General features: G+C 43.8%; 1 protein-coding gene across 1 annotated transcript in view; it reads left to right on the top strand.

Moving 5' to 3' along the window:
• Positions 1-4,837: 4,837 nt before the first annotated feature.
• LOC118301323 (disks large homolog 4) overlaps positions 4,838-15,005 on the top strand; it is a 56,848-nt gene continuing 46,680 nt past the window's right edge. The window contains exon 1 of the mRNA XM_035626729.2: positions 4,838-5,275. Within this exon, the coding sequence (XP_035482622.1) occupies positions 5,246-5,275 (30 nt within the window). The 5' untranslated portion in view covers positions 4,838-5,245. The remainder of the gene's footprint in view (positions 5,276-15,005) is intronic.

Here is a 15,005-nt window from a genome sequence, read left to right as displayed (position 1 = left end):
CTAGGAAACTTTCAATTGATTCATATTACATTGTTGTGGTCTTTTGTCTCTGCTTTTTCTCACTGGTTTGAGATGCGCAATGCTTAGTTTGAAAACAGTGATGTTAAAGATCTTTGTGCATTAATCATGACATTCGAATCAGAATGTGATGACAGTTGGTGTGTTGTTTGCTGAGGTTGCCAGGCCACACAGTCAGTCACAACCACAGAGTCCTGATGAACAAGGTGAATGGACTTTTGAGCATTCACTGGAATCCCCACAGCCTGCTTCCACACAGGTGCACAGACCATGCAAAAACAATCTGGTGACACATTTTTCCCTCACATTCTTTTCCGAATATAAATGTTACACACATCAGCTAATTCGGTGAACATCTGCCTTGGGACGCGCCAAAAAAAAATCCCACAATCCAAACTGCAGCCCGTTTCCCGCGGAGCGCACACACACATGGTACATCGCACTCATCACCTGCACCAATCACAGTTTACTTCGGGGAAGCTGCAGTGAGCACAGGCAGCTATCCCGGCTAGCAACCGCCAAAATCCTCCGCACAAATGATGCCCCCGAAACAACACTCGCACACACAAAAAAGTGACACTTCCTTCCCTCAGAAGTGCAGACACCTGTGGGCGTCTCGTGTCCTTGACAACTGAGAAACGGTCTCTCGGGTTTTTGTGGCAGCTGAATGTTTCTGAACCAGGGCGAGAGGGAGTTTCTGCGAGACGAAGGCAACATTTGAAAGTAACAAGTAACATTTGAAATATTTTTACTGTAATATAGTACTGAAAGCAATGCTTTGCACAGTACACGCCTGCAGCTCTTCACTGAGATAACACGTGGTGAAGAACATCTTCAGGAAATAGTGATTAAAATGCTCTTCTTTCAGTGTGGATTCATTATCACAGCAATTTACATAACTAATAGACAGTAATTTGAGTATGGCAGCTCTAATGACAACTGTGTCATTAGCCCCTGCTGAAGCTAAATCTGGCCACTTTTCAGGCAGCAACCCCATGATCTGGATGTTCTGCTTGGCTTTAGCCTGTTTAGATGACCAGCTCTTGTCCTTGGCCTACTTTTTAGTCAGAGGCATATAGCATACAGCCAAAAGACTACAGTCTTCAAACAAAGCAGCACAGGAGGATGGAGACAGCATATTTATGGGTGAGTGCTTTCCAAGACAATAGACACGATTAATATAATGGAGGTTTGTGAATGAACATCAATGGAACTGCCTCGGTATTCAAGTTTGTCCACAGGGAGCTTTTTTTATTTCTAACAGCATGTGTAAGTGTGTGACTGTGTGCATGTGTGGGTGATGCAGGGGCGATGGAAGGTTTTTGTGCTTTATCATATAGACTTTTTTTTTCTCAGTTACATGATTATCATCAATATCATGCTGTTTTCCTGTAGCCTGCTCATTTTGGCCATTAAAGCTCTGTTCATTACACAGAACAAAAGATCAGAACTTTGAGAATGCGAGAAGACTCAAGTTTTGGCAAAGGGAATGTGAGTGCAGAGCTGCTTGCTCACTCAAGACCAAAAATTATATAATCTTGTATACAGGTCAGCCATATTAGGATCATCTTCTCAGAGAAAATGTGTGCGTCTAGTATATTAACGGACCCCAAATAATCCCTTTAATATGCATAAATACTCTCAAACTTACCATTTCCACCCTTATATGCACATAAACAGCTCTTATAGTCACTATTGTACCTCATACACGATAGCGGCAAACACATACATTAATAACTGATGCATTCCCATAAACATGATCTGCATAAAATTATTTTGTGTTGATCTCTGAAATACAAAAGGCGTCTTTTTATCCTCAAAGATGTTTTTCTTACATCTTGCTTTGTTTCTGAATGTGAGGAATAGATGTTTTTATAGAGGAAGAAGAAGCTGCCAGATTTGTCAAGATAAGTCAGCTGTGAAGGCTTAGGGCACATCAAGTGGTACTGAACAAATGAACTACAGAAAAGTCAAGTCATCGCAGATGTGATAAATGGTTATACTTAATTATCTGTGACATCTACAGGGGATTTCGTAAACCAATTTCTGCTGGCGTCTAGTCAAGGCTGGTGTAGTACAGCGGCAGGATAATGCACTGATCACGGTGAACTTCACCCATTGGTTTGTGAACTGCCGTGAGGAGCTCGTCCACTGCACGTCCACCTACACCTGCCACCATGCACCAATACTACATGGTACCGGCTGTCAATCACGCTGTATCCACGCTCCAATGCATACAGTGCTTTATCGTCTATTTGACTAAATGGGACCATAATTTGTCAAATTAATATCATGCTGTATTGAAGAAGACTTGAAACTAGAGACTGTTTAGGAAAATGATAACTGAAGTTATAAATCAAGCGAAAAGTACGATCATTCTCTATTAGACTTCTCTAGAAAGAGATTTATTTTTGCAAACATTCGAGACGCCCTCTGCTGGTCATTCCAGAGAATACATGTTTCAGGCACTTCCGCATTGGCTTCACTTTACAGATTCGAAGACTACGTCCATTTTTATATACGGTCTATGTCCGTGAATAAATCCCATTATACCCTCAATACACTTATAAGTGATGGGGCCAAAGTCCTTGTTCTGTCCAAAAGTGCATTACAAAGTTAATCTCACACTTACAAAAGGCTTAAATTTGGAATATAGACATTTGATTTAATTAAATATAACAGACTCCTGAAGAATCATATGAATCTGAAATACACTACTAACCCTAACTAAGTACCCTTTTGCCCTGGATGAGGACAACGGATTAAGTTTCTCACCACTTCCATAGGAAGCATGTTGGAAAGGGATCTCATGCAGGCCAGCATGAAGAGGAAGTAAGAAAATGAATCCTTGTAAGTGACTTATCAAACAGAATTGACAAATGTTTCTGGATTCCAGTTGGTTTCCTCTTTGTTTTAACTGATGTCCAGAAAAAAATAAGCAATTGGAAGGCAACAACAGACTCTATATATTTGGGATTTAAAAACAAAAATCACATAATGTATTGGCTAACAGTTACAGTCTCGATACAGATTTGCTTTCATATACTTTTGTGAAAAACTGTGATCAAGCTAGACAATACATTTGACATTTTCCTGTCGGAAAATAAACATAATCAACAAATATTAATGTAAAGACCATTGACTGGCAACGTTACCACTTCAAGGAACATTAAACTACTTTTCAAGGCTACAGATGGACATTTTTCTTTCTCTGTTCATAATTGAACAGAGACAAATAATGTCTTAAAATATCAATCTTCTCGGGGGGGGGGGGTTTAAAATGTATAATAAATAGAGTAGTCGGAAGGCATCAAGGGGTAGTTGGAGTTAATAAATGTTATATGATGACGGTGAAATATTGCTTTAACTACCGCTGCTCGAGTCTCTGCTGGATATCTCATTAAAACAGTGTCACATTAACCTGCTTTAGCTTGTAACAAGTTTGAAGTGAATCATCAGATACCAAAAGAAAAGAAAAAAAAAGAGATCTTGTCATCTGGCTGGAGACTATGCGGTAGAGTTAAGGTGGAGTGATTAACGTAGCCCACCCTTGCCTTTAACTACAGGGCTTGACTGCGAGTGTATTTACATCGGTGGGATGTGGCCATCTGTGTCTGTGTTTGTCTTGCACTGTACATTTTGATCAAAGCTTCCACTTTTCACCCCAGGGAACAAATGTGTGTTCATCATTTAGAATTGCTTTATTACTGCACCATTGCTTCCACATAGTGGGGGAACCAGAAAGTGGAGATGAGGCGGGGTGAGGGGTGGACTTGTACAATTATAGAACCGATGATGCAAAGACACTGAAGCGCACATTACCCCTCACACAAGCCCGAGTGGTTCAGTCCACAGTCTTAAAGGTAAAGTGTTCAACTGAGACGAGTGCACACACTTGTACATCATTTTATTGTAGATAAACAAAATGGTTAACACAGTTATCAAAGTCCAATAAAAAAATTGGAAAATCATGTGTTGGGCACATGTAAAGATGTGCTTATATCAAAGTAATCCACTTGATAATTCCTGGTAATTACTTGTATCAACCTGAACTGTCCTTCATGGTTCTCTGCCCTATGTTACTCCATTTAAAATGAATGGACACACGCATGCACGCATACAAACACACACACACACACACACACACACACACACACACACACACACACACACACACACACACACACACACACACACACACACACACACACACACACACACACACACAGTCCTCAGCACTACAACAGTGACCGTATGACAACAACAAGCCTCTCTATTGCCATGGCAACAACTGCACCATTGCTAAGGCAACAGCTGCAGAGTGCTACAACAGGCAGAAAAACCTTCACGCATTGTCAGCCTCTTCATCCGGTTAATGTAATCTCCAATCTCCTTCTATTTTTTCTTTCCAATTTTTGGGGTTCTTCTTTAAGTCGCTGTTGCTTCGTGTCTTCTTTTTTTTGTGATGCATATGTAATTCACACTCTCCTCCTCAACACATTTTCTTTCGGTCTAATTCCTTCTGTCTTCAGACACGCACGCACACACACGCACGCACACACACACACACACACGCACACACACAGACACACACACACACACTCACCCACTCTCCCTCTCCTTTCTCCTCTCTCTCCTTCACTGTCCCCTCCCTCAGTTCTTCTTCTCCATCCTCTGCTGTTTTGCTGTCTTGTTCTCTGTTTCTCTTTTTCCCTCTCTTTCCACATTGTGAACCCCCCCACCCATTTCCTTTTTAAATCTCCGCTACCTCTGTTTTCATCTCCATCCTCCATCCTTCCTCCATCTCCTTTTTCATCCATTCACCCCATTATTTCTTTCTTTTCTGCTGTTTCACTCTCACCTGAAAAAAAGCAACAAACGGATGTACCCTCACCTTCCCTTTTCTCCGCTCTTTCTCTCCCTCTCATAGCAAATTCCAAGACCACCCTCTCTCCTCTCCTCTCTCTTTTCTTTGCTCACTCTCTCTATTTCCCTTTGGCCCTCCCCCTCCCTTTTCATGTTTCCCCCTCCCTCCATCCTCTCTTTCCCTCGCTGGTTCAGTTAGTCAAAGAAGAGATTCACGGAGGGAGAGAAAAGGGGGGAAAGGCAGGACGAGAGTGAGAGTGCAGGAGTGGGGCAGGCTGGGGAGAGGGGTGTGGGGTCTCAGCCCTCTGTCGTGGGGGGTTGAGGGGGTTGAGATACACCCCAGTATTTTGTTTTAAGTACCATGGACTGCCTCTGCATTGTGACTACAAAGGTAAGCCCATCTGATGTTCTTAACTCCGGCTCTATGTGTGTGTGAGAGTGAGAAAGAGTGAAAGGTGCCACAACTGTATCTGGACACGGAGGAACAGGAAGCACTCATCTTTTAATGCCATCTCTTGATTCTAAAAGTATATAATCTACACGTCAGTTCTCCTTCTGCAAGACAAAAAACTGCAGCTATCTTTTTGATATTTGGGGGATTTTTCATATTTCAGAAAAAACCTCAGGGTGAGCCGAGCTACCTGAGTGATGTATAGACCGAACACTCTTTGATGTCTCCCTCTCTAGATGACCCTCTCTCCCACATCCCTCTGCAGCTCCTACTCGGTGTCATGCCTTGTGAGTGTACAAACAGGGGCTGGCTGACCTGCGTGGATGTTAGTATAAAGTGGGAGAGAGGGCAGGCGCTACGGTTGCCTGTGCCGGGCTTTGTGCCTTGCCGGAGCTGCAGAATATGTCAGGGAGAGACCATGAGAGGGCACTCTGCAGGCTAATCTGCTCATATTTTCAGCTGCTTTACCTTAACCTCGACCGTAGGCACACATCAGAGCTTCCCATGTGCATCTGCACACGTCTGCCTCTCGCACACACCCACACACACACACACACGATACGAGCGATGTGATATATCATGTGCATGTGCTCAGCGTCAGCAGTCCGCGCGCTGCTCCGTGGAGGCAGTCCTCGGGTAATAAAAAGGAAAATTTAAAATAGCTTTAATATAGTCTGACTCCAGACTCACTCAGGGGTCAGACCCTGTTTGTTCAGATGGCTACACTCTGTCCTAGACCTTCAAAAGTCCTGGTGGACACACTTACTCACACACACATACATTCAAAAACAGGTGAACAATACACTGTAGCAGCTGCCTGATTACAGTGTCTTGCAGGAAGTGATGACAGCACTGGGAAACACACACACACACACACACACACACACACACACACACACACACACACACACACACACACACACACACACACACACACACACACACACACACACACACACACACACACACACACACACACACACACACACACACACACACACACACACACACACACACACACACACACACACACACACACACACACTGCAATTCTCGGAGTTGTGATCAAAGTTGTGATCATTTGATAAAAATTTCACTTGGTGTGTGTGTGGAGCAGAAGTGAGTGCAGCGGGCCCCTTCACATGTATTACATAAATTTGTGTTTAACTGTGGCACATTACATTCATCTGCTTATCAACCTCTCAGTTTCCTTGGCAACAGAGATTAATGGTCAGTTAAACATAGATAAGTAAGTGTAGTCAAAGGAGCAGGGAGACCCCATTTCACACTGTGGAGGTTTACACTAAAAGCGACATTACGCAACTGTTTTACCTTGAATTAACGGCTTCAAAAAATCGTTTGACCGGCACATTGTTTTCGGGAGATGGTGCCGCCTGCCGCCGATGACTGTTCTTTTACTACACTCGAGTTGAGCGGATATGATGTGTGTGACGCTTTACGGCACCACATCCGACATCACCATCTATGGGCTGTTCAGATAGCAATAAGAAAGAGCCAAATGACAACCGAATGCATTGCTGACTTATTATTGGACATCTTGATTTCTGGCTTGTGCAGACATGATTATTTAGTAATTGGAAAGATATTGGTCCAAGTTCAGGTTCTCTGGCCGTGGCCTGTTAGCTTCCTGGGGTACGCTGCTTCCAGTACCCTTTACCGCTCAGACTCAGAGCCAAACAGTATTCACATCATCCTGTAATCACCGCTCGTGGCTGCAAGGGCAACTGCTCAGTCTTGTTCTAAATACATTTTGTTTTAATGAAAAACACATTTTCCACTTATGAGCTAACTACCAAGCCGACAACTGCATGTTGGCTCTCCAAGCCCACTTGTGTTGTTACCGAACAAGACGCAACGTGGCAAATTCTTTGTGCGAAAAGAAAATCATGGAGAATGTCAAGGTATCTCTGTAAGTGTAGAGCCTCAGCCTCTGATTCTTCTTATTCGCCTCGAGTGTGAGTCACTGAGTTAGCTGGAAAAAGAAAAGAAAAAAACACTGAGTGAAAGACCACAGTTGGAAACAGTGGATATTTCACTAAAACTTGTTTCAGAATCCTTTATCGCCATCAATGTGAGAAAAGACTTGCTGTAAAGCTGGCAGAGAAAGCCTGAGTATTGCCAAGAGATTGTGAGACAGATGGTCAGTTTATAACAGGGAAAGTTAGTGCACTAAAGTGTGTAAAGCAATGCACCGACTGAGTGGAAACGCATGTCTTCTGTCAACCAACGTGATGATTGGACACTTACTGCGACGACGACCACTGCGCCGAATGATCGCCAGCCGCTCCTCGGCCTCTCTGGTGTCCAAAGATTGGACATTAACGAGAGACTCACATGAGAGGCGAAGATTCACCTGTCTCCCCACTTAACCAAAACCTTGGTGCGTCCCTTGAAATGTGAGTTGTTAATCTTTAATGGGCGACTGGCTGCATTGCAGGTGAGGAGAGTGGCTTGGCATCATGAAGCAGATGATGGGTGAGCAGCTCCCCGGGTGAGCTGTTCCCTGACACCCACATGCTGGAGAACAGGTTATGTAAAAAAATTAAATAAATGTTGCGTCCTCGTTCAGGGCTGTGCACAAAGTTTTTGCTGTGTGGGTGAAGCCATAGTGAGCTGATGAGTGACAAATGCGGATAACACTGTGGACTGCATGCAAAGTTGAATTTCAGCAGCACTGTCCTCTATTATACTTTCAGTCTAAAGCTCCAATACAGCATGACACAGTTCAGGCTTCTCGGTGGCCATCTTTAAGTCTGAAATAGCTTCCACACTGAGCCACCAAAACCCTGAAATTCCAGGGAAATGTATTTAATCAAAGATACACCGATCAACCGGCCTTTGACCGGAATCAGATGGTTTTCGACTTGACCAGCCACGAACGGGTGAGCAACCGATGCGTCTCAGATACATCCGATTGAGTGTCGCTCAAATTCGCAGCCCGTGCACTAGCAGGATGGTTCACGTCAACACAACGTGTCTCGGCATGGAAGTTGTTCTTCGCTACGAGTGGAGAAGACACAAAGCTTGCACATTGTAATAGCTCTAAAGGCCAAAGTAAGCCATGGAGGAGCAACCACGAAAAAACATGTGGAACAACAAAAATGCCAGCAAAGGCAAAATAAGATGAAACTAAAGTTGGTGAGAGCTTAGAACCAGCAGCTCTGGTGTAATTCATCAGCTACATAAAAGACCACAGCCACTATTATTTTGGTCTGTAGCCTCTGTTTTCTTTAAAACACGTGAGATGAAGTGGGATTATTTTGCTCTGTCCAGTTGGTGAGGGACAGTCATGTAATCTGGTGAGGTTTAGGGGAAAATATGAGAAAAAAAAGTAATAGTTTAAGTCTTGTTATGAACATACTAATTTATTTCCATTTAATAAAAAGAATCGGTGGGTCACACTTCGCAATCAGAAAATCCTCCCCAAAAAAATGCAAAGGGTGCATCACTACAACTGAGACAGGGTTGGTGCAACAAAAACCATTGTCTTTACACATCTCTATGACCGTGACAGGTTGAAACCCTCGGCGTAGACGAATATAAGGTTGCCTTATTGACTTACTGTTCCCCAAAGCCTCCAAAATGCCTCAGAGACATGTTACGTGAGACATAAAGTTTGGTCTGCATGTTGTAATGACATCAGTCCATTCCAAAATGAGCTTTTAGGAATGACTTACTCTGACAAATACTCATGAGATCATGCTAAGCCTCTGGTGTAGACGCTGCTCCGCTGCCACCTGGAAGTGCTCGTAATTTCATCTCATTTAGAAAACAAATGACCCAGGAACACTCAAGAGTTTGACTTCTTGCCAAGTAATGGATTCATTTTTTTTTCTTAATCTCCTAATTTTGTGCTCCCTCCTACACTAAAAACTTCAGAGAAAAAAAAAAATAAATAAATTGCAACACATGATGGCAAAGCATCGTACAGAGGTGTCATTACACAACATTTTGGGATTTGGAATATTAGGGCATATCGGCGCGAGGAGACCTCACAGGATTTATATGTGGTTTGCGAGTCTGACAATACCTTCGCCCGACCCTCCCTGTATGGCACTGAGTCAGCGGCGGACGCTTTGATGTGTGAGAGGCGAGAACAAAGATGATGTACACAGAAACGGGAGTTACACTCGCGCTTAAAGCAACTCGCGTTGATGCTTTCACGATGTCTGATAGAAAACAGTTGAGATAATCATTTGTATCCCCTGTGTATAGTTCTCCTAAATCTCACCGCCGTCCTCCTGCTCTGCTTGTCTTACTCTACTTGGACTATCACTCCTCTCCCTTTGTCACCCTTGTTCCACTTCTCTGCTCTCACATTCACAATTTTTTTTTCATCCTTTCTGCCTCCTTCACCTCTGCACTCCATCAGCCTGTCCTCTCCTTCCAGCCCTCCCCTTCCTCTCTTCTGCTTACTCCTCTCTTGCCTGCACTCTACTCTCTGGCTTACCTGCTGCCCTCTGCTTTCAAGGCTCCCCTAGTTAGTGCTTCTCCAAATAAATTATACATTTGACAAGATGTAGTCAAAGCAGCAGCTTCATGTGCACAGTACTGGCTGCATGTATGGCTTCATGCTCCAACATGAACATCTTCTATCTTCCATCTTCTATGGTTCAACGTATATATGTATGAATATTTATATCTGTGTGTGCATACGTGGATGAGAAGCTTATGGCTGCAGCATCTCGCTTTGGTCCTAAGCGTCTCCAAAATGGAGCGGAGATAAACCCTCTGCTCACAAAGCAAACGGAGCCTCCTCAGTGCACATTCAGCTCGTCCACTTTAACAAGTGTCCATTCACTATGCTGACTGATGTGTGTCTGTGCGTGTACGTCACACACTGCGCTCTGGGTGAGGATTAGTGATCCAGTGGAGTGCTCATATGATCTCCACTCAAGGGCACGAGCGTCCATGAGGCCTTTGTGTGCAGCCACAGAGACACCGATCCTGCCAAGTTGCTCCCAGGGCACTGTGAGGGAAGCTGGGCTTACCCCGGAGCAAGTCTGACGCCACGACTGCACAGCGCTGAGGTTCTCTACTGTCCGATAAAAAAGGGGGGGAAAAAAAAATCCACAGCAGCATTGAGGGGATAACAGACATGTAATTATATACAGGCAGATATTTTCTTCTCCAATGTCGTTTCTGGTTAAACGACAGTTCGCGGAAAAAATAGTGCTGAAATTCTGTGGTCAGCTGCGGCTTTGTTTCGCCTTTGAGCGCATGTTGCACCACTCGCCCACACATTCATCTGCTTTCCTGAAAGAAAGGCGCACACCAACATAATCGGACTGAACTCGCACACAAATTGCAGAGCATCCGGCTCCCGTACAAGTGGCTTCTGCACCGTGAACGGCAACGGCAGTTGCTCGAGTCAAGAAATTAATGCGAGTCAAGTTCAAGTCTTGGAAAACCTGTCAGGGTTAATAAAACAGGAGGTAGAGGCTTGCGAGGTGGTGCCATTTGTTTTCACTGCAGGTACTAATTGTTGTGAACGGTGTTGTTTTTTTTCCCAACGTGGTGATCAAGCACGTTGCCTTACCTCCATCGAGCTTGGCGACGGCTTACTTGTTATGTGTGTTTATCCAATAGCATCGGTCATTCAGTGATGATACAGACGGGTGACATATGAATGGAAAGACCTGAATAAATGAGCACAGAAACATGCGAAAAAAAGCTTAAACAGAGTGAAAATGCATGGTATAGTCAAGCCATCAAAATCGGATCAAAATACTGAGCAGGCCCAGCTGATTCTGACTTTGTGACATGATGGCAAAAGGAAAAGATCTGAGTAACTATGAAAGAGGGCTATTGTTGGGACAGGGATGGCAGCAGATTCAGTCACACAGATGATCAACTGGTCGGGAGCAGGGACTCAAGTGACCTCTTAATTTACATCTATGGGACAGACATCCGTGTATGAGGTCAGAAATTGGATGATCGTGATGCTTGTGCAGCATTTCCGCACGTGACGGAGATTTGTCAATGCAGGACGTGGCAACAAGAACATGTCTGTTGACATTTTCACAGGGGAAGGTTAGTATAGTGGGGTTGCCGCGGGCATGAAACCCCTCATTACAAAGGCCGGCGAGTGTATGTGTGGTGTACACCAGGAAAACGGTACAGGCCTGAATACATGACCCTCACAGTGAGGGGATCCGGCGGGTCCACTTGAGCACCTACATCCTCTGATGAAACATGCTGATGGGACTGCTCTCCTCCTCCGGGTTGACAGCGATCCCATCCACAGGGCACGAGAGGTCATTGAGTTGTTTAATGAGCATGAAGATGATGTGAATCTCAGGCTATGACCTTCGCAGTCGCCAGATCTCAGTCTAACTGAACACCTACTGTATGGCTACATCCACTTAACAATATGTTTTCGTTTTAAAATGCTCTGCTACTACGTTTACGCCTGCCATCCACACTACTCCGCCTAAAACAGAGAAGTTTGGCAATGCTGCTCACCTCATTTTTGAATGAAAACTCCGGGTTGCTTTGTAGCCTTGATGGGGCAAAAATGGAGATGACGTAGTCACCCGCATTCGCTTCCTGATGTCGAATACCAGTGATAAAGGCAAAACGTTGTAAATTTTGCATTGGCGTTTCTCATTCGTAGTATTTTCTGTAATCAACTGCGGAGTAGATCATCTGCTCCCTGCTTACACCGGTTTGCACATGCTCAGTGTACGTGAATGGTCACATGATATACGGTTGTGTGGTGTGGTGGTATGGTATGGGCGGGGATTAATACTGATACAGTATTGTACAGTACATGTGGACAGAGATGGTTTTTCAGGTTTCAAACACTGTTTTAAAACAAAAACGTAGTTCGTGTGGATGTTGCAAATACAATGCGAACCTCTGGTTTGTGAACTTCTTCATTACACCCAACCCACCAGGAGCCTTAGCCAACAAGGAGGCTGTTAAGAGCTTCTCTTTGTCAAATGCACACAACACAGTCTGTGCTCCACTCCGTCCTCGCTGTCTTTTGTGAAGTCTCGTTTATTGAGAGTATGAGCAATGCATTCCCATTTCTTTTGATTCTTACCTCAAATGTTCAGATATTATTGTTGATATTTCATAAATGCCGCCATGTGAAGAGGCCGTAGGCTCATTCAGCATCTATATTGCTTTTTGTGTGTGTGTTTTTATGGATCTTTATCCCTTTTGAACAAATCGGTTTTCGTTGTGCAGGGCCTCAAAAATCTTTATCTTTGGCATCAATGATAGATCATCATTTTGTTGATTTAGCATGGGAGAGTATCATAACTACATACGCTGTAAACCACAAAGAGCATACAGCCTTTTTTAGGAAAAACACAAAATTTAAATTTGGTATTTTAAAGCAGCCTATGTGCTGTCCACCAGCGAACCCTGCTAACAGGCCCTGACACTTAATTTCAGTGTTTTGGCTGTCAGCATTGCTGTCCGTCCCGAAATTGTCCATATGACAGGTGACAGATTAGATCCATCATGGATTGTTTGGGATGGAGACTTTGTCGTCTCACATTGAGTGAGAACGCAAACCAGGAGGAGGACTGTGGCTGATGTGCTCTGACACGGCCGAGTGCGCCGACAAGAAACACCACACATTGGTGTGGTTATTCTGTAAATGGGACTATGGGAAACAACTAAATCAATAGAGATGATGATGTTTATTTAAAGAAGAGGGTAAATTCAATAGAGGAGTTCATGTGGGCCTCATTAGGTCAGGGTGAGTCGACTTCTCGCCAGGGCCTCCTGTAATGAAACAGAATGAACACACTAGTGGCATTTCAGTTAAAAGAGTCAACTCAACTAAGGAGTATATGTAATGTAATTGAGAGTCTGATTGTCAATGCGTGTGGGCTTGCGTATGTGTGGGGTGGGATGTGAATGCAAGTGAGAGCAGAAAAGAGGAAGAGGAAAAAAAAGACAAAGGAACAATGACGAGGATGGCAGTGCTGATATCATCGTTATGAATAGCACTCGCATTAGTCTTGCAAACGGGATCAGATTGTCTTGCAATGCTGTAAACATGTTTTTTTCAATACAGCGCACAATGACACCTTGTGGAGTGATGTCAAACTACAGCACAGGCGTCCATGACAGTCGGACTCTGGGACACTGTCAAATTTCAGCTGCTGCGGTTGTCCATGCAGTGAGCTGGATGCTCGGATGCTACGTTGTGCTAAATTAGCCTGAGACTCAGAGTACACAGCTGGCCTTCAGTGAGGTTGAGGCCTTGTGTTTTTCCCCGATGATTATTAGTAATTAATAGGAAATTGCTGGACCCTGTATCAGTTATGATAATCATGAGCAGCCCATTGTCAAACTTGTCATCTGGGACTCTGTCCAGAGGTCCAGTCATATTTGAATGATATGATTTCCAACTCTAATAACACAACTTTCTGTCGACATGCCTGAAGGAAAAAAACAAAACATTTTAATGAAAACCGCAAAATGAGCTAATGACACCATGGGCATTCACACTGGATGCAGTAATGAACAAGAGCACATATTTTTTGTGTGTGATTTGTTTGTCTCTGGCTTTGTATCTTCATGTTCCTCTTATAGGTGATGTCAGTTGCCTGGCAACCAAGCAATCAGGGCCCGATTGTTGCCATGACAACATGGCAGGGGTATCATCATGGAGAGAATAGATATGAAAAGAGGAAGGGAGAGAGGGAGGGAGGGAGGGAGAGGGAGAGAGAAGGAGAGAGAGAGCCTGCCATTGAGGGATGTTGATAATGTGAAGCCCACAGTGTGCAGGTAGGAGGATGACCTCTGTGTAGGCGGCAGCAGAGAATGCTCATGAATGCAGAGAATAGAAAATGAATGTTTGGTTTTATGCGGCTGGATCCGCGGGTTACGCAGCATTCGATAGCGTTCTCACAGAGCGGGCTTTCCTTCCAGATGGAAATGTCATGATGTGCTCCAGTTGTCTTTAGTCACAGACAGTGCCGCTTGATGCAGATGCCGCCGCTCAGTGTGTCGCTGGGGTTTCGGAGGGGCTTTGGGCCCAACCTCTGCAGGTGTCATAACCCATCCATCACCCAACAGCAGTCCACTGTAAAGCAGTACAAAAGGGTCATGGTGCATTTACTCTGTTTATACCCCCCGAGAGAGACAAGGCCAGAGAGAGAAAGAGCAGGAACTACATCCAAATGCCCCAATTATGATGACAATCATGGATCAGCGTACATACTGACATATATTTAGCATCAAAATACTGACTCCATTTTGTCTCAGTTTAAAAAAAATCTACGACACCCCAAGTAGCTGCACAAAACAACGAAGTCTGCGCTGCCTTTTGGCCACTATCCATTATTTTAGCCTCCAAAACTTATTAAAACTATATATTCTGATTTCATTAAACACTTAACAGTTAACTAGTGATCTCATGTTGTTTGGAAAAAACTTAAATACTTTTTGTTAATTTGTTACACTAGGTTCAAGATTTCCAACTATTTTGTTTAATCATAATCAGTAGACACATAAAAAATGAATAGTGGAACCCAAAATAGTGTTTGGGTTTAATGGTGTAGATGACTGATGTTAGGCAGAAACAAATATTTTCAACCTGTTGTTTTTAATGGTCTCATTTACCAGTTTTCACTTATGCTGATGTGAAGTGGTAAAGTGAAAAAGTACAGTAGGTTATGTTTTT

This window comes from Scophthalmus maximus, chromosome 2, assembly GCF_022379125.1.
Source record: "Scophthalmus maximus strain ysfricsl-2021 chromosome 2, ASM2237912v1, whole genome shotgun sequence".
In the NCBI taxonomy this organism is placed as follows: domain Eukaryota; kingdom Metazoa; phylum Chordata; class Actinopteri; order Pleuronectiformes; family Scophthalmidae; genus Scophthalmus; species Scophthalmus maximus.
This window is presented reverse-complemented; position numbering and strand designations above follow the sequence as displayed.